This window comes from Lissotriton vulgaris, chromosome 8, assembly GCF_964263255.1.
Source record: "Lissotriton vulgaris chromosome 8, aLisVul1.2, whole genome shotgun sequence".
Lineage (NCBI taxonomy): Eukaryota > Metazoa > Chordata > Amphibia > Caudata > Salamandridae > Lissotriton > Lissotriton vulgaris.
Genome location: NC_141696.1, coordinates 1,496,308,648 through 1,496,333,438, shown reverse-complemented (window position 1 = coordinate 1,496,333,438; position 24,791 = coordinate 1,496,308,648). Strand labels below are relative to the sequence as shown.

Below are 24,791 nucleotides of genomic sequence, written 5' to 3'. Positions count from 1 at the left end.
GCGATTATTTGCATTTAAGGAATCTCAATTTGCGATTCCTTAAATGCAATCCATGAACCATTTCAAAATTGCGAATTCGCAATCTGGGGCAGCTATTTACCGCGAAGTCTAACTACTAACTACGTGGTAAATAGCAAAAACTTAGAAAAATGCACTTTAGTGCATTTTACTGAGTTGTATGTTACACACACACATGTCCTTGGGACATGTGTGTGCGCAACATCAGTGAACATTTCCATTTCAGGGGTGCAAGAGGGTGTCCTTTGGACACCCTGGCACCCTTGAAATTGCTTCCTTATTTGCGATTCGCTAATTGCGAATCGCAAATAAGGAATAACTCCCCATTCATTCCTATGGGCCTTTAGGCCCATAGGAATGAATAGGAAAGCCATTCCTTATTTGCGATTCGCAATTAGCGAATCGCAAATAAAGAAGCAGTAGAAATCGCTAAAAATATTGCGATTTCTACATGCATCCCGTTTTGCGAATCTTTAATAGCGATTCCTTAAAATTCGCTATTAAGGACTCGCAAAACATGACTGATGTATCTGGGGGTATTTCGCCTAACACTGAACATACTGGAGGGGTGCCCCATAGCCATTGCCTCACTCCCCCACTAGGCCCGGTTCCAGGAATCTCTATCTGGATTGACCAAGGGTGCGTTCAGGTGGGCTAATGGCAGGCCCCCTTTGTGTCGGTGGCCTCCAAGCCCTGGGTTTACGTCAAATCTCCTTCCTTACAGGCGCACAGAGCATGTGGAGAGCTCTCCGAGAGTGACAGCTGATGTCTCTACTGGGCAGCCTCAACACTTACCATCTCCAGCAGGCCAGGCTTCAACACAGGCACCGGGATGCCAAGCAGATTGCGATAGTTGTGCAAGCTTAAGGAAGTCCGTGTTACCACACCCAAGCCCTGACGGCTTCACACAAGGAAGACTGGATGTGTATAACATGCAATTTACACAACACCTATTTCTTGGAGGTTGAGGCGATTCTGTCCACCAGGTCTGGCTGTTCTGCAGCCTCCTGATGAGATGCCTTTTGATCCGGCAGAGCAGGTGTTCTTGTAGTTCTTGTTTTCTAGTTTGCTGGTGACATGAGTATGGGTGATGGTTTTTCGGGTGTTGACTGGGAGCCATTTGAAAATCTTCCTCAGCATCTTCAGGGTGTGAAAGAATGAGGGAGTCGTGGCGCTGACTTGGGCAGTGCTGTCAGTTTTGCAGTCAATGATGATCCTAAGGTCCTCGGTGTCGATGGCGGGCATAGACCTTAGGTCTGTTGGCCACGGGGTAGAGTTGCACAGAGTTGCTCTCCCCAAAGATCACACCTGCAGTCTTGTCGGTGAGGATTTATCAGGGAGTTGGGCTCCATTCATCATTCCCGGTTTGTGAGTGGTGAAAGTCTGTGCTTGTGTACCTCTTGCATGTGGAATCTACATAGCCACATGTGCAGTTTGAGTGAGTGTTGTGTGTGCACATGCGCCTATGGAGTTTTTGCAGGTGTGTTTGTGGCATGGTCATTCTAGTGTCGGTGTTTCCCTGTGCAGTGTTCGTTTGAGCCGGGTGTGAGGTGCTCGGGCCTAAATAGTTTATGTCTGTATGTGGTGTGTTTTATGTTAATTAATAAACACCAGATGGTTTGCAAAATGATGTTGCTAAAATTACACAATAATGTATTTAAGGGGAGCTGACCGCATCTATGTTCTGAATGTGTATGTGATGCAGCTTTGGGCCCTGATGGTCGAGGGACCCCATGCTCTGTATGGATCAACCGTGCGACCTCTTGCAAAGGGAGCCTTTCAAACCTACACCTATGAAGCGAAATGTTCAAATTAAACAAACACTATTTAGGAAATGTGACCAAATAGAATAGATGAAAATGTGTATTAAAATATATATTTGGTTTTAATATGACTGTATAAAGTGTATGCTCCAAGACCCAGGGGATATCCCTTTATCTGAAAATAAATATTTGGTGGCAGAACTTTATTTATTTATTTATTTATTTATTGAGCTTATAAAGCCGACAGCTACACAAAAGGGTTTCCCGGCGCTACTTTAGAGATGCCCATTTTAAAAAAAATGCTAGTGACTGAATTATTTAGCACTAGGGTAAGTGTGGATAAACAGCAGGAACACCTCTGTGTGTACATCATGCTGGGTTACATAATCTTTGCTAGTCTTTTGTTGAACCGAATTATGATCAGTTCCATTGTTAGTGGATGTGATTAGACAATGAGTAAGATCACTATAAACCAGGGCCACTGAAATTATGTGGCAAGGGCGAATCAAATTATGTGGCCAGGTTGATCAAATTATGTGGCAAGAAAATGCCAATTATGCAGCATAAAAAGGCCCATTTTGTGATAGTTTTACCTTGTCATTTGATGTTTACTCTTAACACTGTCTTGACATAGGTTGCACCTCATAAGTACAAGTTTAACACCCAATTATAGCAGTAAACAACAGAAATGTGACCAGTCAGCCTTTGCGAAGGGCCTTTAAGTGCAGGGCAACACACGTTGCAGTATTTTTAGTAACTTAATCCATTAGAACTCTTTTTTTGTATAAATCTGCAATTATGCTGCAGAAAATTGATAATGTGAGAAACGCTGCAAGTCCGTAATTATGCGGAAAACACCAAAGCCACAAAATTAGATACTTTCAGTGGCCCTGACTATAATCTGGGATTGTGCAGTGTACTGTGCCAAGATTTCAAAATATGAAATGCTCACATTTTTCAACCTATCTTACAGTTGAGAATAAATTCAGCCCAGCACAGTATCTTACTTGAGAAAACGTAGGGCCATATGTATCTAGCCTTTTGTGATTCGCAAAGGCCGAAATTCGCAGAATTTCTGCCTTTGTGAATCGCAAACAGCCTTTTTGCATGTTTTGGGATGTATGAAACATTTCACGGCAGTCCGGCACTATTAAGCAGGAGCGTGTCATGAAGTGTGCAGCACCAGATCTCGGAGCTGTCCCCTGAGGAAGGGCTAGTCATCTGCCCGAAATGCATTGGGAGGATTTATAACTGGATGACTTTTTTCCTTTGGATGAAGTATATGCTTTTGTTAAGCTTTGATGAACTTTTGATCATGTATTAAATACCCAAGGAACCTCAAACACAGTGTGGATTCAACTTTGATGAACTGTTTATAGACATTGGTGTCTATTCATGCGCTGTGCTACAGGGCGTCTCCTTCCAATTGGGGGGAGCTTTGTATTAGTTTCGTTCTCCACGCTGTGAGGCTCAGACAGCGTACCACCCAGGTAGCACGCCACAGACTATTACAGTGATCTAATTGCAAAGTCACACAGCTGTTGCAAGTCCTTCACTCATTTGTCTAGTTTACCATGTATGAAACATTCCCAAAATAAGGAATTGCAAACTTGTGCGATTCCTTATTTTATTATTATTATGTTTCTTATATAGCGCCTGAATCGACCCCCGAAGGGGTTTCTCCGCGCTTGCCTTGGGAACCCGTCCTGGCTTTTCCCTGTGAGATAGCCCTTACAGGGCATCCCCAAGGTGAAAGCCAGGCATCCCGCCGCGGGGGGCCGTTGTGGAGATTAAGCAGGCTTAATGCCCAGAGTTGCAGAGTGTGAACCCATGATTAGGTCAGGCACCGAAGCGAGAATTATCGAGTCCATGGACATTTGAGCTCAAGACCCTGCCGCGTCGGGAATTGAACCCTGGTCCCGGGTCTGACCTCTGCTTCAGGGTCTGCCTGCTCTAACCAGTGATTCAGAAAAGGGGGTGGTGATGAACAGAGTGTCTGAATTAAGCAGACCACTCTTACCCAGTCCAAAGATCAGGGCTTGATCCATCACTATTTTTCAGCTCACTGCACCATCCCAGCTCAGAACTTGGCTATATGCAAATTAGTCTGACCCTGGCCCAGTGCACCATGGGAACAGGGCAGACCAAACTACCAATCCAAAGATCAGGGCTTGATCCATCACTATTTTTCAGCTCACTGCTCCATCAGGATTCAAGCAAGCCGGGCCGAAGAAGGCTGAAATGCCAGAAACCGGTCCCCGGTAGCTTGTCTCCTTTCTGGTGAAGGATTGGCTTGGTAGTTTAGTCTGCCCTGTTCCCATGATGCACTGGGCCAGGGACAGACTGGTTTGCATATAGCCAGGTTCTGAGCTGGGATGGTGCAGTGAGATAAATAACGGTGATGGATCAAGCCCTGATCTTTGGACTGGGTAAGAGTGGTCTGGTTAATTCAGACACTCTGTTCATCCCCACCCCCTTTTCTGAATAGTTTTTGGCCACTATAGGTGTGGCAGGGTATACTCAGACATGAGTCCCTTTCTCACTGCTCCATCAGGATTCAAGCAAGCCGGGTCGAAGAAGGCTGAAATGCCAGAAACCGGTCCCCGGTAGCTTGTCTCCTTTTTGGTGAAGGAATGGCTTGGTAGTTTAGTCTGCCCTGTTCCCATGATGCACTGGGCCAGGGACAGACTGATTTGCATATAGCCAGGTTCTGAGCTGGGATGGTGCAGTGAGATAAATAACGGTGATGGATCAAGCCCTGATCTTTGGACTGGGTAAGAGTGGTCTGCTTAATTCAGACACTCTGTTCATCACCACCCCCTTTTCTGAATTGCTCTAACCAGTGAGCCACACTTCTCCACCTTTTTGCCATAGCATTTAGGGAATCGCAATTTTGCAATTCCTTACCAGATTCATGAAAAACGAAATCTGCGAATTCTAAATTGCGATTAATATTGAATCGCAATTTAGAATTCGCAGAATGGGATTCATCAAAATCTGCGATAAAATTAAGCGAATCGCAACCGTCCGCAAAAGGCGATAGCGATTTTCAAAAATCGCTGAAAAATCGCTAAATTCGTCCAATTCCGTGTAGGAATAGCCATCTCGCAATTTGCGATCTCGCTATTTGCGAGATCGTAAAAACGGGAAGTCGCTTTTCGAGCACAGTGATGACATCACAACCAGGAAGCAGGCAGTTCCCTCCCCCATTGAGAACACTGAGGCAGAGTTCGAAGCAGCACCAGTCAGAGCTCCTCTCAGAACACCTCCAGACTTGCAAACTTTTTGAAATTGGAGACTGCAGCAATGGCAGAGGATGCAGCAGCAGCGCCCAGTGACACCGGGCGCAAGCGCAAGCTAAAATTCTCGGAGCAGAAGCAGGAGCAACTAATAGATGGAGTCTGCCAAGACCACACCAAACTTTTCGGCAAGGACTCCAGGAGGGTGCCTGAGGCCGAGAAATGGCGACTGTGGCTGCAGATCCGCGCCAGAGTCAACACTGTGGGAGTGACACAGAGGTCCATAGATGACCTCAAGAAGAGGTGGTACGACCTCCGAGGTCGTGCCAAGGAGAGGGTGGCAGAGAGGCTGGGTGAGAGCCTAGCAACTGGAGGTGGAGATCCAACAGTCCCTTCAAACACGCCCCTGGAGGATCGTGTGGAGGACACACTGCAGCGTGAGGCATATGTTGGGGTCATCCCTCTGGACTCATCCCGACTCACCCAAGACAGCCAAGGTAAGTGGCTTGCGACTGCGTCCCTGTCCCCTAACAATGGCCATGACACTATAGCCTCCCACAATCTAACCCAGTCATGCAACCCATGCACATCAGGACATGCCCAATTGCATTGTGGGACATGTAGTCTGCCCACAATGTACAAAAACTCCAATGCAGCCAGACATGTCCCAATGTACGCAATGCAACAGGCAGTCAGGGAATGTTAGCCAGCATACATGCAGCAACTGCACATGTGATAGATACATGCAATTAATGTACGTCCACTTTCCATCACAGGTGGGGCAGACAACAACAGCAGCGACAGCGAGAGGCTGCTGATAGATGAAGCATCAGAGGAGCCTGAGGGTGAAGAGGAGCTAACTACCACACAACCAGCTCCATCAGGCAGTGCACCATTGCCCGCTGCTAGACCACCAGCAGCAGCGCCAGCTCCATCAGGCAGTGCACCATTGCCCGCTGCTAGACCACCAGCAGCAGCGCCAGCTCCATCAGGCAGTGCACCATTGCCCGCTGCTAGACCACCAGCAGCAGCGCCAGCTCCATCAGGCAGTGCACCATTGCCCGCTGCAAGACCACCAGCAGCAGCGCCAGCTCCATCAGGCAGTGCACCATTGCCCGCTGCTAGACCACCAGCAGCAGCGCCAGCTCCATCAGGCAGTGCACCATTGCCCGCTGCTAGACCACCAGCAGCAGCGCCAGCTCCATCAGGCAGTGCACCATTGCCCGCTGCAAGACCACCAGCAGCAGCGCCAGCTCCATCAGGCAGTGCACCATTGCCCGCTGCAAGACCACCAGCAGCAGCGCCAGCTCCATCAGGCTGTGCACCATTGCCCGCTGCTAGACCACCAGCAGCAGCGCCAGCTCCATCAGGCAGTGCACCATTGCCCGCTGCAAGACCACCAGCAGCAGCGCCAGCTCCACCAGGCAGTGCACCATTGCCCGCTGCAAGACCACCAGCAGCAGCGCCAGCTCCATCAGGCAGTGCACCATTGCCCGCTGCAAGACCACCACCAGTGGCACCATCAACATCCGGTACTGCTAGACCTGCGACACGGGGCTTATTTCAACAGATTTCAAATCATTCATGAGTCGTACATACGTAACAAACTCTTATGTATCCACAGGATAACTGTCTTGTTTCAAAATGTAACAAATATATTAATGGAAGGCAAAAGGAACATATAGAGCAGGAATCGTATTGAATGTTCAAATAATTTTCTTTTTACTGAAACAGAAGTAGGGAGACAAATACAAATAAAGTGAAGCAAAAAAGGTCATGAAAAGAGATCAATCAAATTTAAACTTCAGTTCATAACTGAAAACATCAACTCCAGGTATTTAAAGACACAACCAAAATTAATTGATAAAAAAGGGTTGCGAATTGGTGACAAGGCAACAACACAGGAGATGATGGAGTGTCGACGTTTCGGTCTAGGTAGCATTCGTCAGATAGACCATCATCAGGACGGTGTTTTTTATGCAGAAAAAACTCCCTTGAATCCAACAGTGGATTTTTATAAGCATGAAATCAGCAGTGGCATATGGCAAAAATGTCGCGTATGCGTACAGGAACAGTAGTGGCGTGTGGCAGGAATGTCCGACACGGAACTTCAACTTAAATTTAAAAGAAAATGCGTTGAAGTTGCACGTAAGGCTATAATTCCAAAGGTTCTTGAAACGGACTTCAGATCCGGCAAAAGGACGCGTCGTCGTCAGTTGTTTGATAAACGACGACGACGCGTCCTTTTGTCACCAATTCGCAACCCTTTTTTATCAATTAATTTTGGTTGTGTCTTTAAATACCTGGAGTTGATGTTTTCAGTTATGAACTGAAGTTTAAATTTGATTGATCTCTTTTCATGACCTTTTTTGCTTCACTTTATTTGTATTTGTCTCCCTACTTCTGTTTCAGTAAAAAGAAAATTATTTGAACATTCAATACGATTCCTGCTCTATATGTTCCTTTTGCCTTCCATTAATATATTTGTTACATTTTGAAACAAGACAGTTATCCTGTGGATACATAAGAGTTTGTTACGTATGTACGACTCATGAATGATTTGAAATCTGTTGAAATAAGCCCCTTGCAGCACCCCTTGACTTTAACTACTCTGTGCCCAAGCCTACAAGGGTTTATTGGGTTTCCCCTGCCTTTAACAGACCTGCGACACAGCGCACACCCACTGTGGCCAGCCAGCACAGCAGGCATGTCAGGGAGCCGCAGCACAGCACGCACCGGCAGGAGGGCAACGGTAGTGCGTGTGCCAGGGCTCAGTATTGAGCGCCGCATGCTGCGCGTGCACCAGTTGCAGGCACGACGCTAAGGTGCAATTCAACTTCAGCTGAACAACATAGGCAGAAATGTAGCCAATGTGTCCGATCGAATTGACCGGATGACAACTGCCATGGAGGCGAACACAGCGGCCATCATCAGCCAGCGCAACATCACCCGCCGCCGCCACCGCCAGCTACTCACGCGCCTCTCTGCCTACACACGTTCCAACTACGTGATAGGGAATGCCACCTCCCAGCTGTCACGTCGGTCTATGGCAATGCAGCTGCAGATGGTGCAATGCTGTGAGGACGTGGCGCGTGTCCTTGAGCAGGTGACCAGTGCTGTACTGGCACTTCAACCAACTGTCCCAGCAAATGGTGGTGGGGATGACACCAGCGAGGGGACCTCGAGTGTCAGCAGCCTGTCTGCCACACAGGTAGGAGTCCTACGCCGCAGCACCAGGCCCAGTGCTGGTTCACGTGCCCTGCCTGAGGAGGAGCCTGAGAGGTGACTGGGTGCCGCGCGCCGGAGGCGCACATGACTTTTCAAACCATGTCCAGGGGCATGCTGATGACAGAAGCATGTCGTGTTAATGACATTGAACAGTATGGCGCAATACTACTCTTATGTGAATCATTACATTTTTTCCTTATTATTGTGCATTGAACAATAATATTTATTCAAGCATTGTACATCGGCCTCCTGTCATTATTTCCATTGGCATGCATTTGGGAATAGTTGGCTGAGGGGAGTGGGTGCACTAGAAACAGTTCATTGTGATGTGGTTGCGGCGTCTGTGTCCTTCAGCTGGATCCTCCCCGCGTGCATGATGCACATGTGCAGGCGGCCGGTCGTCCCCTTCCGACTCACTGCCAGAGATCTCTACAGGTATCCGGCGCTTGGTAGCAATGTTGTGTAGTATTGCACACACAGCCACAATGTGGCAGCAGACATCAGGACTGTAGTACATGGCCCCACCAGTCTTGTGCAGTATGCGGAATCTGCTCTTCAGTAGCCCAAAAGTTCTCTCAATGCAATTCCTTGTGCATATGTGTGATACATTGTAACGCCGTTGCTGTGGTGTAGCAGGGTTGAGGTTTGGGGTCAGGAGGTATTCACGGAGGGCGTAGCCACTGTCTCCTGAATGAGAGGAGCAGAGGGTGAGTGCCTGTGCAGCGCAGCTACTTCATCACAGTGTAACATTGTGGGCCAAGTGTACTTACCAAGTAGGTGTCCTTCCCCAAAGTCTCCCCTGGCCAGTCGTGTGTGGAGGCCGCAGTGCCGGAATATGAAGGAGTCATGTGTGCTCCCCGGGTACTGTGCCACTATGTCCGTGATGTAATTCTTTGCGTTGCAGACCATCTGGATGTTGAGGGAGTGGTAGGACTTGCGGTTGCGGTACATGTACTCCGTTTCAGCTGGTGGGCAGATGTGGATGTGTGTACAGTCAATGCATCCTATCACATGTGGAAATTGGGCGACATTGTAGAATTGATGCTTGGTCTCATCCAAGTCCTGTTGGCTGGTGGGAAATTTGATGTGGTGGTGTAGCTGGGTCAGCATTGCATCTAGGAAACTCCTTAGGCAGCGGGACATGGTGGGCTGGGATATCCCCCCAGCAGCGGCAACTATCCCCTGGAAGCTAGAAGGTGCAGGCTGCACAATACCTGGACATGTGTGGGCACGGCATTGGTCCGCCTTGTTGGGTGCTGCATCAGGGGGTCATGGTCCTGAATTAGCTTGATGATCATTGGCCCATTCAGGCGGTACTTAGCGTATATTTGCTCTCTGGTTTGGCCCAGCAGGGTGACCCGCTGGCGGAATGTCCTCTCCTGGATCTTACGTCTGTTCCGTGCAGCTCGCTGTAGCCTTTGCCGCCTGACCACCATGTACAGTCCTGGCATTGTGAGACTCCTACTGCTGCAGCTGCATCTCCTTAAGTGTGTTTGGTCAGGCCAGAACCTGTTACTGATTGGGAAACGGTTTTTCAAATTTTGTTTTTTTTACTTTGATGGTTACCACCTGCTTTGGGTTGTCCATAAATTGCGCCTCGCAAAAAGCGATTTTCGGTTTTTCGCTATTTGCGATTTTTCTTGAATAGCGATTGCAATTGTATTGCGAAATCGCAATTATATTCGCAGAATCCGTGGTTTCTTGCAATGTCCGATTCGCTATTGGGCTACTACCGGGATTCTGCGAATTCTATTACGATTTTGCAATTCTGTCTTAGCGAATTCGCTAATTTTTTATTGAACACCTTTTTGGACAATTGCGATCGCAATAGCTTTTTCGCAGCTATTGCGGTCGCAGTTTAGCTTCATGAATCTGGCTGTTAGTATGTAGCATTTTTGGCTAGCGAATTTTGGTTAAGAAATCGCAAATTTCCACCAACTTGTAGTTGGTGGTAATTTGCGATTTCTTGTAAATATGCACAATTGTGCATTTGTGAGGGTGGCATATGACGCACATACATGCCCATTGGGCATGTATGTGCGCCATATGCACACACATGTAATTTACAGGGGTGCAGCAGGGTGTCCTTGAGACACCCCTGCACCCTTGCAATAATTCTCAAATTGTGATTAGCAAATTGCGAATTCGCAATTTGAGAATTATTTGGAAATCATTCCTATGGGCCTCCTGGCCCATAGGAATGCATTGGAAATTATTCCTTAATTGCGAATTCGCAAAATGCGAATTCGCAATTAAGGAAGCTTAAGAAATCGCTAATAAAAAACAATGTTCTTGATACATACCATTTTGTGATTCCTAAATAGCGATTCCTTAAAAATCGCTATTTAGGAATCGCAAAACGGAACTATGATACATATGGCTCATAGTTATTTACTTTTCAAAAGCATCTGGAAGAGAACAGACCAACAAACATACTCTAGTAGGCACAGTAACTCCACATTAAGGGTCTGATAGAGTTTGGTGGACGAGTTACTCGTCCCATCCACTGTATTACAAGTGCATTATGTCCAGTGGGAACTGTAATACGGCCGGCTGGATAGACACCATGTTTACGATCGCATAACTCATCCGCTGAACTCTAAGGACCACATGTATCAAAAGTGGTTTTTGCAAATCTCAAAATGCGAATTTTCGCGAATCGGAATTTGAGATTTTTACATACATCTCTTTGCGATTTCGCTATTTGCGATCAGGTTATTAGCAATTATTGCTAATAACGTGTCGCAGATAGCGAATTCGCAATTTTTTCGCAGATTCTGTGACTTGTAAAATTGCTAATCGCTAAATTTGCAAATAACGTTTTTGCTCCCTTTCATACATAGGAACACTCTGTTTTGCGATTGCAAACACTGTTTTGCGATTCGCCATGTTTGACACCTGACCTTTTTGATTATTTTTATCGACATGATCATTATTTTAATGTCTGAGCCAGCACAAAAATAGCGAAAATCACCCCCTGCTAGTATTTTTCTCCCCTTATCGTTACATAGTTAAAGCACTAATTATAAAAACAATGCATTGTAAAATGTGTTCTCGGGGTTCTCTAGTGACCCCTGACTGATAGCTAAAGTAAACACATTTGAAAAAGCATCACAACATTTAGCCATCGCCAGGTGCGTTCTCCTGTTCTCTTCTGCCCTGACCGGGAAGGACAAAGGTCGTGTTTGGAGGGGCCTGCCCCCACCCCCCGCTAGAACAGACCTGCCCACACCACAATTATTAGCGGGTGCGGTGCCTCCTAGGGGGCGACTTGCCTGCCCCCACCCCTGCTAGAACAGACCTGCCCCCACCCCCATTATTAGCGGGTGCGCTGCCCCCTAGGGGGCGACTTGCCTTCCTCTACTCCACGCTTGAACAGACTTGCCCCCAGCCCAATAAATCGCGGGTGCGCTGGTGCGCTGCCCCCTAGGGGGCGTCTTACCTGCCCCCCCCCCCCTTCTAGAACAGACCTGCCCGGCCCCTCCCCCATTAATCGCGGGTGCGCTGCTGCGCTGCCCCTAGGGGGCGTCTTACCTGCCCCGCCCGGGTGGAGTAGTTGAAGGAGTAGATCTGCTCGGCGCTCCGGGACACCTGGCCCCGGTACAGGTGCCCGAACTCGGCCCCGTGGGAGGTGGTGGCCTTCGACACCCCCGGGGCCGGGGCGACCAGGCCGAGCAGGGGCAGCAGAGCCCACACCAGGGGGGGCAGCATAGCGGGGCCCTCGGGGGACTCCTGGGGCCCGGACCTGGCCGTCTGCCTGGCTGTGCGTCCGCGTGAGGGGGAGGGGAGGGGGTGGGGGGGGGCTGGCAGTGCTGTGGGGGGGCCACCGGTACCCCGAGGCCTCCAACAATAGGTCTAAGGGCCGCTCTGGTGCCACAGGGATGCACGGGGCTCGGAGGGCTGCAGGGGTCCGCAGAGAACCAGTACGATCCGCCTCCAGCGCCAGATGTCCAATCCTGCTTTAGTACAGGTGTTCAGTGCTGCTCCAGTACAGGTGTTCAGTACTGCGCCAGTACCACGGTGGGACCTGTACCCTAGGGCTGCAGGGCTCCGCAGAGAACCAGTACACCGGGTGATCCGTCTCCAGTACCAGGTGGTCAGCGCTGCTCCAGTACAGGGTGTTCAGTACTGCGCCAGTACCACGGTGGGACCGGTACCCAGAGGGCTGCAGGTCTCAGCAGGGATCCAGTAGGGGGGGGGGGGGGGTGATCAGCAGGCTCCGCCTCCAGAAGCAGGTGTTCATACAGCTGTGGTGCTCGGTTCTTACAGGGCTCCAGTACCGAGGCTGCCAGGGCCCTTGAGCCCCCGGACGCAGAGGTGTAGACGGCAGCCTCCGGGTCCCCTTGTCTCCCTGGCCCGCCTCCGCTGCTCCTCAGCCCGAGGCTCTGTTAATCAATAATCAATAACATCCACTGGTGATCAGCTCCCCCTCCCGTCCCTCCGCGATCAAAACCAGCGGCACCCGGGCATCCTGCGGCCTCGGGGCTTTCACATCCATCCAATTGTTCGGATCGATACACAGTCTCCGAATCTATACCGTCCCCCCTCTCCGTCAGATGCTGCTGCACCGCGGCGCCCCCTCCTGTCCACACACGGGGGTGGCGGGAATCAGGCGCAGTTTCCCCGCTCCATCCACGGCCCACGGCCGCTGCGATCCGACCAGCAGCAGGGTGTGTCCGTCCGTCCGTCTGCTGCTACCAATCCAGGATCGATGCCTCCGGGATCCCGAGAGCAGCCCTCCTCCCCCGGCAGAGGCGCGTGTACCTTCCCGGCTGCACCCAGCTGTCAATGCGCCTGGAAGCAGTCTGTGCGCTCTCAGGCGGGAGGGACCAAGGGAACACCCCTGCAATCAATCCATAATCGATACCCTCAGGATCCAGGATATGCGAAGACCTCGGAGAGTAGCCCTCCTCTGCCTGTATAGCTGTGCTTATCTACTGAGGCTGTAGGAAGTGTTGATGCGCCTAGAAGCAACCTGAGCGCTCACAGGCTGAAGAGGCACACGGACACCTCTCCAATCAATCCCTAATCGATACCCTCCGCATCCAGGGCACCAGCAAACATTTGAGAACAGCTCTTTTCTGAGGCCGAGTATTGGTTTCGTCCTCCGGCTGCAGCAGGTGTTCAAGCGCCTGGAAGCAGTCTGAGCGCTCACCGCAGCACCTCCCCTTCTATTGATCCACAATCGATACCTGGGCCTCGGCAAACCTCCGCGAACGGCCCTCTTCGGAGGCAGAGTGTTGGTTCGCTCCTCCGGCTTTAGCCGCCGCTATAGCGCCTCCGCCCGGTGCCCCGAGCAGCAGCCGCCTGGCACTCTTACCCAGCAGCTCTCCGGCTCTGGTGGCACCGCACTCCCAGGAGCCGGACTGATCAGACCGGCCTCCTCTGCGTGTCAAAGAGGGGAGCACAGCGCCGGAAACACCCGGCTGCGGATAGATACAGCAGCGGCCCCGTGCCAGCCACGGGGGGCCATGTCAGTGTTGTAACGACACTTCCATTTTTAAACACAGGCTTATTTTATACTACCAATTGTTTTTGTATTTAATATCGCTTAAAAGAACTTGATGTCCAATAACGTATAACCCGCTACTATTAAAGAACGCCTTTCACTGCGTTGCGCTCTGTAGTCCAAGCCTGAACTCGAGTAGCCTCTAGTACTGTGTTTACCGGGCAGGTTTTCTGTCTTTGTCTTGTGTAGCTTCAATGCGCTTTAAATTACAAGTGTTAATACTAACAACATCCATGTTAAGCGTGTTATCCACCTCCAAAATTAGAGCGGCTGAGGCCTTTCTGTGAAGGTCCGACCCTGTCCTTTACGAGTTGTGGATGTAAGAGCTCAGCTGGCGCGTTAACCGCCCGAGCTATCTCCCTGGTGAATTAGCACGTCTAAAGGCGTCACTTCTTTTAAAAACAGCGCTCCTGAAACGGGTAATATCTCCATGCCCCGAGGACGAGGGGTGTGTGGCCGAAGGTCCGAGCCTGGGGCAGCGCCTCTCTGTGCACACCTGTGCGCTGCACTCCTCTTTCTAAACACGGTGCAGCGCAAAGCGCCTCGATGGGAAGACAAGCCAATAGGCGCCGCCAAAGCAAACACACGAGTGCATATAATGGCATGACACACATCCTGATTAGCCGGAGGGCAGTTTCTCCAGGCTGCCGGGAGCCGAGTGCTTTTGGCTGCTGGGAGGTGCAAGCATTCGGCGCAGCCTCTTACGTTATTCCTGGTAATACCAAGCTGTTGTTTTATGGGAGTTTCCTACAGGCTGTGGATAACGTGTTACTATTACCCAATATTGCACAAGTGGGGGAGAGGATGTGGCCTTGCGGCCAGAGCTGGGAGCTGGTGAACCAGGTTTGAGTCTCGGTGTCGGCTCAGCACCTTGTGATTCTGGGGATCACTTATAGTGCCGATATCGGCGATCTCCCCTGCACAAAATAAACAGTGGCCACAAGTTTTTTGTCGGAGAAAGTTTGCAGCAGGTGTATTACATACAAGGAGTGAGCCAGATTGGTGGTTTAACTTGCAGGCGGTCCAAGGGCAGGTAGCGGTGACTCACCTGGCCTGCCCTGCCCACCTGATGAGCCAAACTGTCCCCACCCCTCAGCGCATCAGAAAGTAAGCAGTGGAGGCTAGGGTGACCAACCGTCCGTAAATTTCACGGACAGTCCGTAATTTTGGCTGTCTGTCCGTTGTCCGTGAAGGATTCTTTAACGGACGCCATTTGTCCGTAATTTTAACCAGGCACAGCTTGCCCCCACCTCCCTTCTTGACTCCGATGCTGTATGAAAGCTCCGACCCCCAGCAGCACTGTAGAGGCACAGCGGGATGGCAACCCTCACACCTCCAGCCCTTGATGAGCTGTTAAGAGGTGCTTGAAGGTGACAGAGGGAGGGCGGCAGGTTCAGGAGCAGGGGGCATCCATTCACATGCAAACAGCCCTGAATGCGTCTTGTATCTGCAATTTAGAGGGGGGCTCACACATTCCATTTCTACCCAGGGCCCCAAACATCCTAGACTCGGCCAGATTACACCCCTGATTACACCGAGGCAGCACGTGGTTCTCTTCACAGAGCTTAATTACTGTCACTAAATTGTAAACAAACCTCGGATCTTCAAACATGCAGTCTAAAATGTAAGAAAATAAAGAAATGGCACAATCACACCCACACTGATTAACAAAGTATGGAGGACAATCAGTTCAATCAGTTATCTTAGAGTATCTCCTGTAAGTACTATACATCACAGTGGGGGATGGCATTTTGGACAGAGAGCCTGTCTTCTCGTTGTCTTGTGCAGGAGGGGGCGAGAAGCCCAAGATGATACTAGAATACTGCATGCCCACCCTGTGCCCACCCTGGTGGATCACGTTCCCTCTCCTGTGATGACTCCTGCTCCTGTCTCCCCATGTGGTGGTTCCAGTCTGTCCCGCCTGTGATGGCTCTTGTCCCCCCCTGTGGTGGATCCTGACTCCGCCCTGGGTGGCTTCTGTCCCAGTCCTGGAATGTCTCCTGCAGCGAGGGTGAAGTTCTTGATGGGCCTCTTCTCAAAAGGGCTCAGCTCAAAATTAATATGGAAAGGTGGGCGAGTAAGTAAGTGAAGGGATGTGTGAATGGCTGGATGAATTAGTGAAAGGGTGAATGGATGGATGAAAGATTGAATAAATGGATAATGAGAGACGATAGATGGATTGATGAGTGAGGGGAAGGATGGAGAGAAAATGTAAATAGCTGGATGTATGGGTGGAAGGGTAGCTGGATGATTGATGAGGGGAAAGATGGATAAGGGGAAGGATGATGGATGGAGGGGAAGGATGATGGATGGAGGGGAATGATGGATGGATGAGGGGAATGATGGATGGATGAGGGGAATGATAAATGGATGAAGGGAAGGATGGATGGAGGGGAAGGATGGATGGATGAGGGGCAGGATAAATGGATGAGATGGATGGATGGGTGAGGGGAAGGATGATGGATGAGGAAAAGGATGGATGGATGAATGGAGGGGAAGGATGGATGGATGAGGGGCAGGATAAATGGATGGGATGGATGGGTGAGGAGACGGTTGGATGAAAGGATGGATGGATGACGGGAAAGGATGGATGGATGACGAGAAAGGATGGATGATGAGGGGAAGGATGGATGGATGATGAGGGTGGGTGAAAGGATGGATGATGAGGGGAAGGGTGGTAGGATGGATGATGGGGTGGGTGAAAGGATGGATGGATGGATGGATGATGAGGGAATGGATGGACGATGAGGGGGTGGGTGAAAGGATGGATGGATGGATGATGAGGGGAAGGATGGATGGATGATGAGGGGAAGGATGGATGATGAGGGAAAGGATGGATGGATGATGAGGGGAAGGATGGATGGATGATGAGGGGAAGGACAGATGGATGGATGGATGGATGATGAGGGAAAAGGATGGATGGATGGATGGATGGATGATGAGGGGATGGATGGATGATGAGGGGAAGGATGGATGGATGATGAGGGAAAAGGATGGATGGATGATGAGGGAAAAGTATGGATGATGAGGGGAAGGATGGATGGATGATGAGGGGATGGATGGATGATGAGGGGAAGGACAGATGGATGGATGATGGGTGGGTGAAAGGATGGATGGATGGAGAGTGGGTGAAAGGATGGATGGATAAGTGTGTGGGTGAAAGGATGGATGGATGATGAGTGGGTGGGTGAAATGATGGATGGATGATGAGTGGGTGGGTGAAAGGATGGATGGATGAGTGGGTGGGTGGATGGTGGGTGGGTGAAATGATGGATCAGTGGATTGGATGGTGGGTGGGTGAAAGGATGGATGAGTGGGTGGGTGGGTGGTGGGTGGGTGGATGATGGGGGATAGGTGGATGAGTGAAATGATGGATGGATTGATGGATTGATAAGTGCAAGGGTGAATGAATGGACATATGAGTGAAAGGGTGGGTGTAAGGAGGGATGAGTGAGTGAAAGGGAGGGTAGATGGACAAAAGGATGAATAGATGTGTGAAGGAGTGAATGATAGATGGATGAGTGATAGGGGCAATGGATGGATTCATGAGTGGATAAGCAGATGGATGGATGGGTGGGTGGATGGATGGATGGAAGGAAGGCTAAGTGAAAGGGTCGATGGAGAGAGAAAGGGAGGATGGATGGATGACTAAAAGAGTGGATGGGTGGAAGGATTAGTAAGTGAAAGGATGGCTGGATTGGTGAAAGGGTAAATGGCTGAATGGATGAATGAATGGGTGGATGGGATGAAGAGTGGATGGATAAGTGTACAGATGGATAGGGTGAAAGGGTGGATGGATGGATGGATAATGGAGGATGAGTGAAAGCATGGATGAGGGGATGGATGAAGGGATGGATGAGTGAAATGATAGATGGAAGGATATATGATGGATAGGTTTGCAAATGGTTGAATATGTTTGGAAATGGCTGGGCTTACTTATATACTATTGTGCGACCTCTGATGTGTCTGTAAAACGTACCTATTGTCCTGAAGTTTTGTCCTGAATTTTGACCTCCTGTCCTGAATTTGTGTCCTGAATTTTGACCCTTTGTCCTGAATTTTTACACTCACCGTCCTGAATTTGCGCCAATGCCAGTTGGTCACCCTACTGGAGGCGCCAGACGGGGGTGGTGGGGAGGGGGGGATAGGGAACTCCCAGAGGAAGTGGCCCGATGGACAAGTTGCAGGGAGGTGCCTGAAGCGGTACTAGGGGCCCGCCCTCTTAAGTGGCCTGTAGTGGGGGAGGTGCCGCTGGCGCAGTGTTAGTGCGGTCGCACTAACCACTCGGGACACCTTGATATGATTGCTGCGTAGTCCCGACTGACTCCCCGGGGCACGCCTATTTGATTTATAGCTGGCGCGTGACGACACATGCCAGCCCTAGCGTAACATCTCCGACGTGGGTAGACTGCACCGCTACCCCGCGTCGGAGAAAACTACAATCCTTCTAACCTTTATTAAACAAACAAAAGGTGATCATGTTGATCTGTTACCGGTCACTAGAATTCCAGTCCCAGGTTCGTCACACCATGAAATCGGCCAGCCGGGAGGATGGATCCGGGTTTCTTCTCAGGCCATATCTGGAGTGATCGCCACGTGATGATGGAAATGGTGAGGTCATTTCCTGCGAGGCACTCTCCTGGGATCTCGCAGGGTAGCTCGGCAGACTTCCAACTGGTGTTCCCGGCAGTGAAGGTGTGCTCTGGTCTGATCGGTTCTCATCTTCAGTGGGGGTCGTCCCGTGACCACCATCTGGGCCTTCCTCCACCGCCGGTTGACGTGGTCTGGCGTCCAGGTTTTATGACACTTGCAGGTCCGGAGTTCCGGCATTCACCTTCTTGAAGAAAGAGATGTTGCGTGTGACTTCCTCTGTTCCTTTTCTGGCTGTTATCATGGTGCCGGTTCTGCGGATGACTGTCCAAAGGCCTATGCTCGATTGGAAGTCGGAACTTGCTCTCGGGGTATCTGTCCTTGATATAGACTCTGTCTCTCACTTGAATGACAGACATCCAGGCCCGTTGGTTGGCACTGGCCTGGTCATTGGAGCTGGTCCTGTTGGCTAGGGTCTTTCCAGCATCAATCTGAGACGAGGTCCAGCTTGGATGATGCAGGATGGTGTCTCGCACTACTCGGCCCTTGCTTGCCGGTTCCGGAGCTGCCTCAGATGTGAGATGGGGCGTCAAACGGTATTCTCTCAGGAAACTGTATATGGCCCTCTCGAGCATGCATGCGCAATGCATATTTCTTTGTTGAGAGTACGCAGGAACCTCTCTCCTTCCCCATTTGCCTGAGGCCAGCGCGGGGTAACTTTCCGGTGCTGAATTTCCCAGGCCTTGAGATAGTCTGCAAACTCTTGTCCATGGAAGGGTGGACCGTTGTCTGTCTTCACCACTTTGAATATTCCGTGGGTAGCAATGGTCTTCTCAAACTTGGTAACGAGCTCCGTGGCTGTCTGACTTCCCACAATCTCAACCTCAGAGTACTTTGTGTAGTCATCGATGATTACCAGTGCATAGTGTCTATCTGGGAGGTGTCCAAAGTCTACACTCACGCACTCCCATAGTCGTTGGGGGTTTTCTTCCGTGATGACTGGGTGAGGACGATCCGGTTGGCCCGCTGCAAGGCACCATGAGCATGTTCTGACTGTTTGTTCAACCAGTGGGTCCATTCCTGGGAACCACACAGTGGCTCTCAGCCAGCTTTTGGTCTTTACCATGCCTTGATGTCCCCGGTGTGCGAGGTCTACTGCTTGTTGAGCCAGACTTGATGGTTTTACCAGTCGTGGGCCTCGAGCAGACAACCACTGCTGTCAACCCAAAGTTCATCCTTGACCCTCACAATTGACTGCAAGACGGTCTTTGCTTGCGGCGTCCGTCTGATCATGGTGGACTGAATAGGGCGCCAGTCATTCGATTGAACTGCACTTACGACCAGTTGCAGACATTCATCACTCCAGGTGGCTTCTACAATGGTCTGGAGACTCATTGGCAGTGGTCGGGATCTTTCCGATACAAATCGGGCATATTCCTCAGTGTCTTCGGCATCCTCTTCTTCCGCTTTGGTTGCCGCCCTGGGATGCCTCGAGAGGTAGTCCGCTGGATTGGACCAGCCCGGTTTGTTTTCCACTCGATAGTCATATCCCAGCAGTTGGAGGATCCATTTTTCAATCCTCGGTGGAGGTTTGGACGCTGACCCTTGAAACAAGGGGACAAGGGGTTTGTGGTCTGTGAACACTGTGAATGGATGGCCATACACGTGGAAGTGCCGACAGGCCCAGTGGATGGCGATCGCTTCTCATTCTATTTGTGAGTATCTCTGTTCTGTGTCCGTCAGGGAGAGGCTCGCGTATGCTATCGGGGCCCACTCTCCATTCCCTTGCAACTGTGTGAGCACGGTTCTGAGCCCATATGGGCTGGCGTCCACAGCGACATTGGTGGATCGGGTTGGGTCGAAGTATGACAGTGTTGTGTCTGCCGACAGGGCTGATTTAGTATTCTTGAAGGCTTGCTCCTGTTCGGGGTCCCACTGCCATGTGGTAGAGGATTTCGTCAGTTCCCTGAGGGGCTTTGTGAGGTTGGACAAATCTGGGACAAAGCGTCCGCAAAAGTTCACCATTCCCAGGAAACTTCTTATTTCCAAGATGTTGGGTGGTGCAGGGGCTTCTTGTACGTCTCGCACCTTGTCGGGGTCTGGGGCCACTCCTTGGTCCGAGAATGTGTATCCAAAGAAACTGATCTTGTTCTTTAAAAATTGGCACTTTTCTCTGTGTAGGATCAGTCCGGATTCTTTGATCCTCTGGAGAACCCCACGAAGTCTCCGATGGTGATCTTCTATCGACGGTGCGTAGATGAGTAGGTCGCCACTTACGTTTAAGACCCCTGGCAGCCTGCTGAGGACTTTACAGATGGTGTTTTAAAACACTTCCACAGCACTTGATATCCCGAAATTGAGGCGTCGGTATCTCATGAGACGGACATGCGTAGAGAAGGTGGTGATGTATCGGGAGTCCGGGTGTAGTGGTAGTTGGTGATAGCCGGACCGGAGGTCCATCTTCGAGAACTACCTTGCGCCGTTCAGTTCTCCCAATATGTCGTCAATGGTGGGGGTTAGGTGACGTTCCCTTTTCACCGCGGCGTTTGGGAGGCGCATGTCACTGCAGATGCGGACTGTTTTCGGCTTCCGTGCCACTACGATCAGGGACACCCACAGGGTGGTTCCGCTGACCTTTTTGATAATCCCTTGCTTCTCCAGCGCCTCCAGCTCTTCTTCAACTTTCTTTTGCAGGTGGAACGCAATGCGCCTGTGCCTCAGCTCCACCGGTTGGACTGACGGGTCGATATGGAGAGAGACTTCTTTCCTTTTCAGGCATCCAATACCTTTGAAGACGTCTTCAAATTCCTCCATGATGGTGTCTAGTTCCTCTTCTTGTACCGCCATGGCGAATTATATTAGCCTCAGTTCTTTTGCTAATTGTCCACTTATCAGCATACTGTTTCCTTCCTTGGTCACGTACACTGTGGTGGTGGTCTTGAAGTCCTGCTGTTGCAGTTCAGTCTTGAAGCATCCCAGGGGAAGGATGGGTGTCTTCTGGCCGTACGCAAATACTCTGATCCTTGTCTCGCGTAGTGGTGGGCGTGGACTTGGTTATATACATTGGCAGCCATTAGTTCAATCGAGGCCCCAGTGTCAATAGTGGCTCTCACCTCCTGGTGGTGGATCTTAATTCTGCTCCTTGGTGTTAAAATGTAAAACGATAACATGAACATTGCCGGCGCCATCTTGCTTAACATAGGGCTCTTCGTGCGCGTAAGCGGCAACCATTTTAGATTCCGCGGCCACTTCGTACACTGCTGGTCACCTGTGTGTCACCCTGACCTCGCTATCATCCCCCGCTCGCTGACTAAACCCAAGTACATATGTCAGGGTCGTAAAACCTCCTCAGCGCGACCATGCCCCGGAACCACTTCCCGTGCCAAACCCACTTGTCCTTTCATCCTCCGCGCACGGACAGGCCCCTTTGATAACCTCCTCCACTGCACCTGGCTACTCGATCCGGTCCCAGGCACTTACCGACCCCTGCGGATGTAGTTTATTACCCACATACAGCAGAACTTGCTTTACCAACAAAGGGGCCGGAATTAAGTGACACGACCCCTTAGATCTGACCGATCCCACATATTTTAGATCCTTCCGGAATGTCCAGCTGCGCGATAACGATCATCTGCTAAGATCAGGATGGGGGACGATTGCTGCTGGGTTTGTGTGGGAAGTAGCTGAAGGCGGGGATTCTAAGGATGTTTGAATATGCAATAAACTGGTGCCAGGAATGTTTGACCATGCAATAAACGAACATAAAAAGGCATAAGAAGCAGTGCCGCACAGAGGCAGTTAGAGCACCTCCTGGAGACATTCTGTGTGTCCGAATCCGAATTGACAAAGCTCTCCTCTGGAGCAATAAACCTGTTCTTTGCCTTCCAGTTTGCCAGCGCCTGCCGCTTTATTTGATAGAGAACAACGAAGTGAATTAGAGGCGTCTTGCGCCGGGCAGCTTTGGTATTTACAAGAGAATTGCTGCTTTTTCACAATTGGTGTCCCAACACGGGGCCCATCAGCAACACGTGGGTTCGGTAGAGAGGTCCCAACGACGGAGTGAACATCTAAACGATTGGAGTATACCTGCTGTGAGAAGACCCTCGTCTGGCTGCCGATCAAAACTGAACTTCACCAGTTCCGAACGGACCTCTCTCGAGTGACCTGCGGTCCTGACTGGGACCCCACAGGAGTGCCGGAAAAGTCGGAGTAAGAGGACGATTGGGCGCTGGAAGGGGAAGACGAAGAACTGTCCATACCGTCCGGGTAAGGTCGTGTAAAACGACTGTCATTGATTGATTGTTTGATTGACTTGGAATTGTTTGAATTGAACACTAGTATTCAGCTTTTTGGTTATTTCGGGACATTCCCTGCTTGCCAACAACGAAGAATAGGAATTTTCTCTCTCTTTGCAGACAGCGAAGGATAGGTAGTGCAGACTTTTGTCTATACTAGATTTGACCATTAGATACGTCATGCCTATCTTCTCTAGATTATTTGGTAATTGGTTCGGCCCGGGCCGTTTATTGGAGGTCAGTCATCCGGCTCCACTGGAGGGCACCCCCAATAAGGATATGTATGTGAAATACGGATTGACCGCTGTAGCTTATAGTGAACTATGGCATAAACGCACTAAGAAGGATCGAGAAAATCAGTGGCCGCTGACGGGATCTTTTGAACCCGCTAAAATGGAAGCGCTAGAAATAGCGCTTCACAAAAAGAAAACTACATCGACTATGCTTGACAGCTTCGGTTTGTGGCAGAAAGAAGCAGTCCAACGAAGAAAGAGAGAAGAAGCTAGATTAGATAAAGAACTGCGAAAATCAGCTCACCTAGCATACAAAAAGTTAGAAGAGGATTTAAAGGAAAGAGAAATCGCTAAGAAGGAACAAGAGTCAAAGATTTTCGGGGCAATACCCCGTTAGAACGTCGACTCTTTACCCCGAATTACCAACAAAATAAAGAGTAGACAATGATCTGTTATTAGACCCACCGATCATCTACATGCCACCTCCTTATGCCCCTAATCATCCAGGAGTGCAAGGACAGAAATCCCAAAACATAGCCGAAGGTAGCGCCATTGCCTCGGTCTCCACGGCCTCTGCGCCGACCGAGCCTCTTGCGCCAAGTACGTCATCAAAAGAAACACCTACAGGAATCAAAGCCAAAGAGAAAGGGTTGTCGAGGGTCCAGCGACTGAGTAAGAACGAACGAGCAGGCATAGAAAAGATAGTTAAAACCCTCGTAGACAGAAGAATACATAACCGACATGTGCAACTCCTATGTCGAGAACCATAAGCGACACTTTGTGGTGCGCCTCTGTTACCACACTCTCACTGCATACGAAGAAAGGTACAGAGATGTAGGGCCCGAACGGCTCATGGCTCTTTATAGGAAAGTAGATACAGGAGACGAGAACGACTGTGATGTGACAGAACTCTTCTCATATACACTAGAGGTATTCCGCAACCTCATTTAGCAAGGACGGGTAGTCAAGCACGCAGCCTCTATAAAGACAGAGCCCCCGATAGAAAAGCCAGACAACATTATGCTGATAAAGGAAGCTGCTCCTTATTGGGTCCCCCCTAGAGGGCAAGGGAACAATGACGATATAAACCACCAGGATGCTAAAGAGAGGGTGGTCTATAACTGGGTGTATCAACCCTGGGACAGACAGGACATTCTGACGTTCCGTAAATCTTTGCCAGATTTACAAAAGAATCCCACCGCATTTTACACAGAGTTAGGTACTGCTCTGGAATCGACCATCATGACGCTTGCTGACATTGACTTGTTCTTTGGGCTATGTCTGCCAGCAGATGAGTGGAAACAAATCAGGAAAATAGACCACGCAGAACTGCTCGGCCATACCTGGGAACAACTCGGAGTGCTAGACAAACAACAAAACCCTGGCCAGAAACCAGTAAAAGCCATATTAGACCTCCCTGACAAAATTGTACAAAAGGTAAAGACTGTGGGCCTGATTCACAGAACTAATTTAAGACAAAATCCTAAACTTACTACCATTTTTGTATTCACAGAAGGCACTTACTCATTTTGTTATTCACAGAAGACACTTACTCATTTCGGTATTCACAGAAGTTAGGAGTCCTAACTTTAGGACTCCTAAATGCCTTCTGTGAATACCGAAAGTCTTAAAGTTAGGACTTTTCTCAGTTTAGGAGTAGTAAAGTTAGGACTCCTAACTTTAGGACTCCTAAATGCCTTCTGTGAATATCTAAAGTCTTAAAATTAGGATTTTTCTCAGTTTAGTATTAGTAAAGTTAGGACTCCTAACTTTAAGACTCCTAAACTGAGAAAAATCCTAATATTAAGACTTTCGGTATTCACAGAAGGCATTTAGGAGTCCTAAAGTTGGGAGTCCTAACTTTACTACTACTAAATTGAGAAAAATCCTAATTTTAAGACTTTCGGTATTCACAG

At 49.8% G+C, this 24,791-nt stretch overlaps 1 protein-coding gene across 1 annotated transcript in view; it reads right to left on the bottom strand.

The window, feature by feature from the left end:
* SIDT1 (SID1 transmembrane family member 1) overlaps positions 1–13,587 on the bottom strand; it is a 440,759-nt gene extending 427,172 nt beyond the window's left edge. The window contains exon 1 of the mRNA XM_086935576.1: positions 11,783–13,587. Within this exon, the coding sequence (XP_086791702.1) occupies positions 11,783–11,959 (177 nt within the window). The 5' untranslated portion in view covers positions 11,960–13,587. The remainder of the gene's footprint in view (positions 1–11,782) is intronic.
* Positions 13,588–24,791: the final 11,204 nt, after the last annotated feature.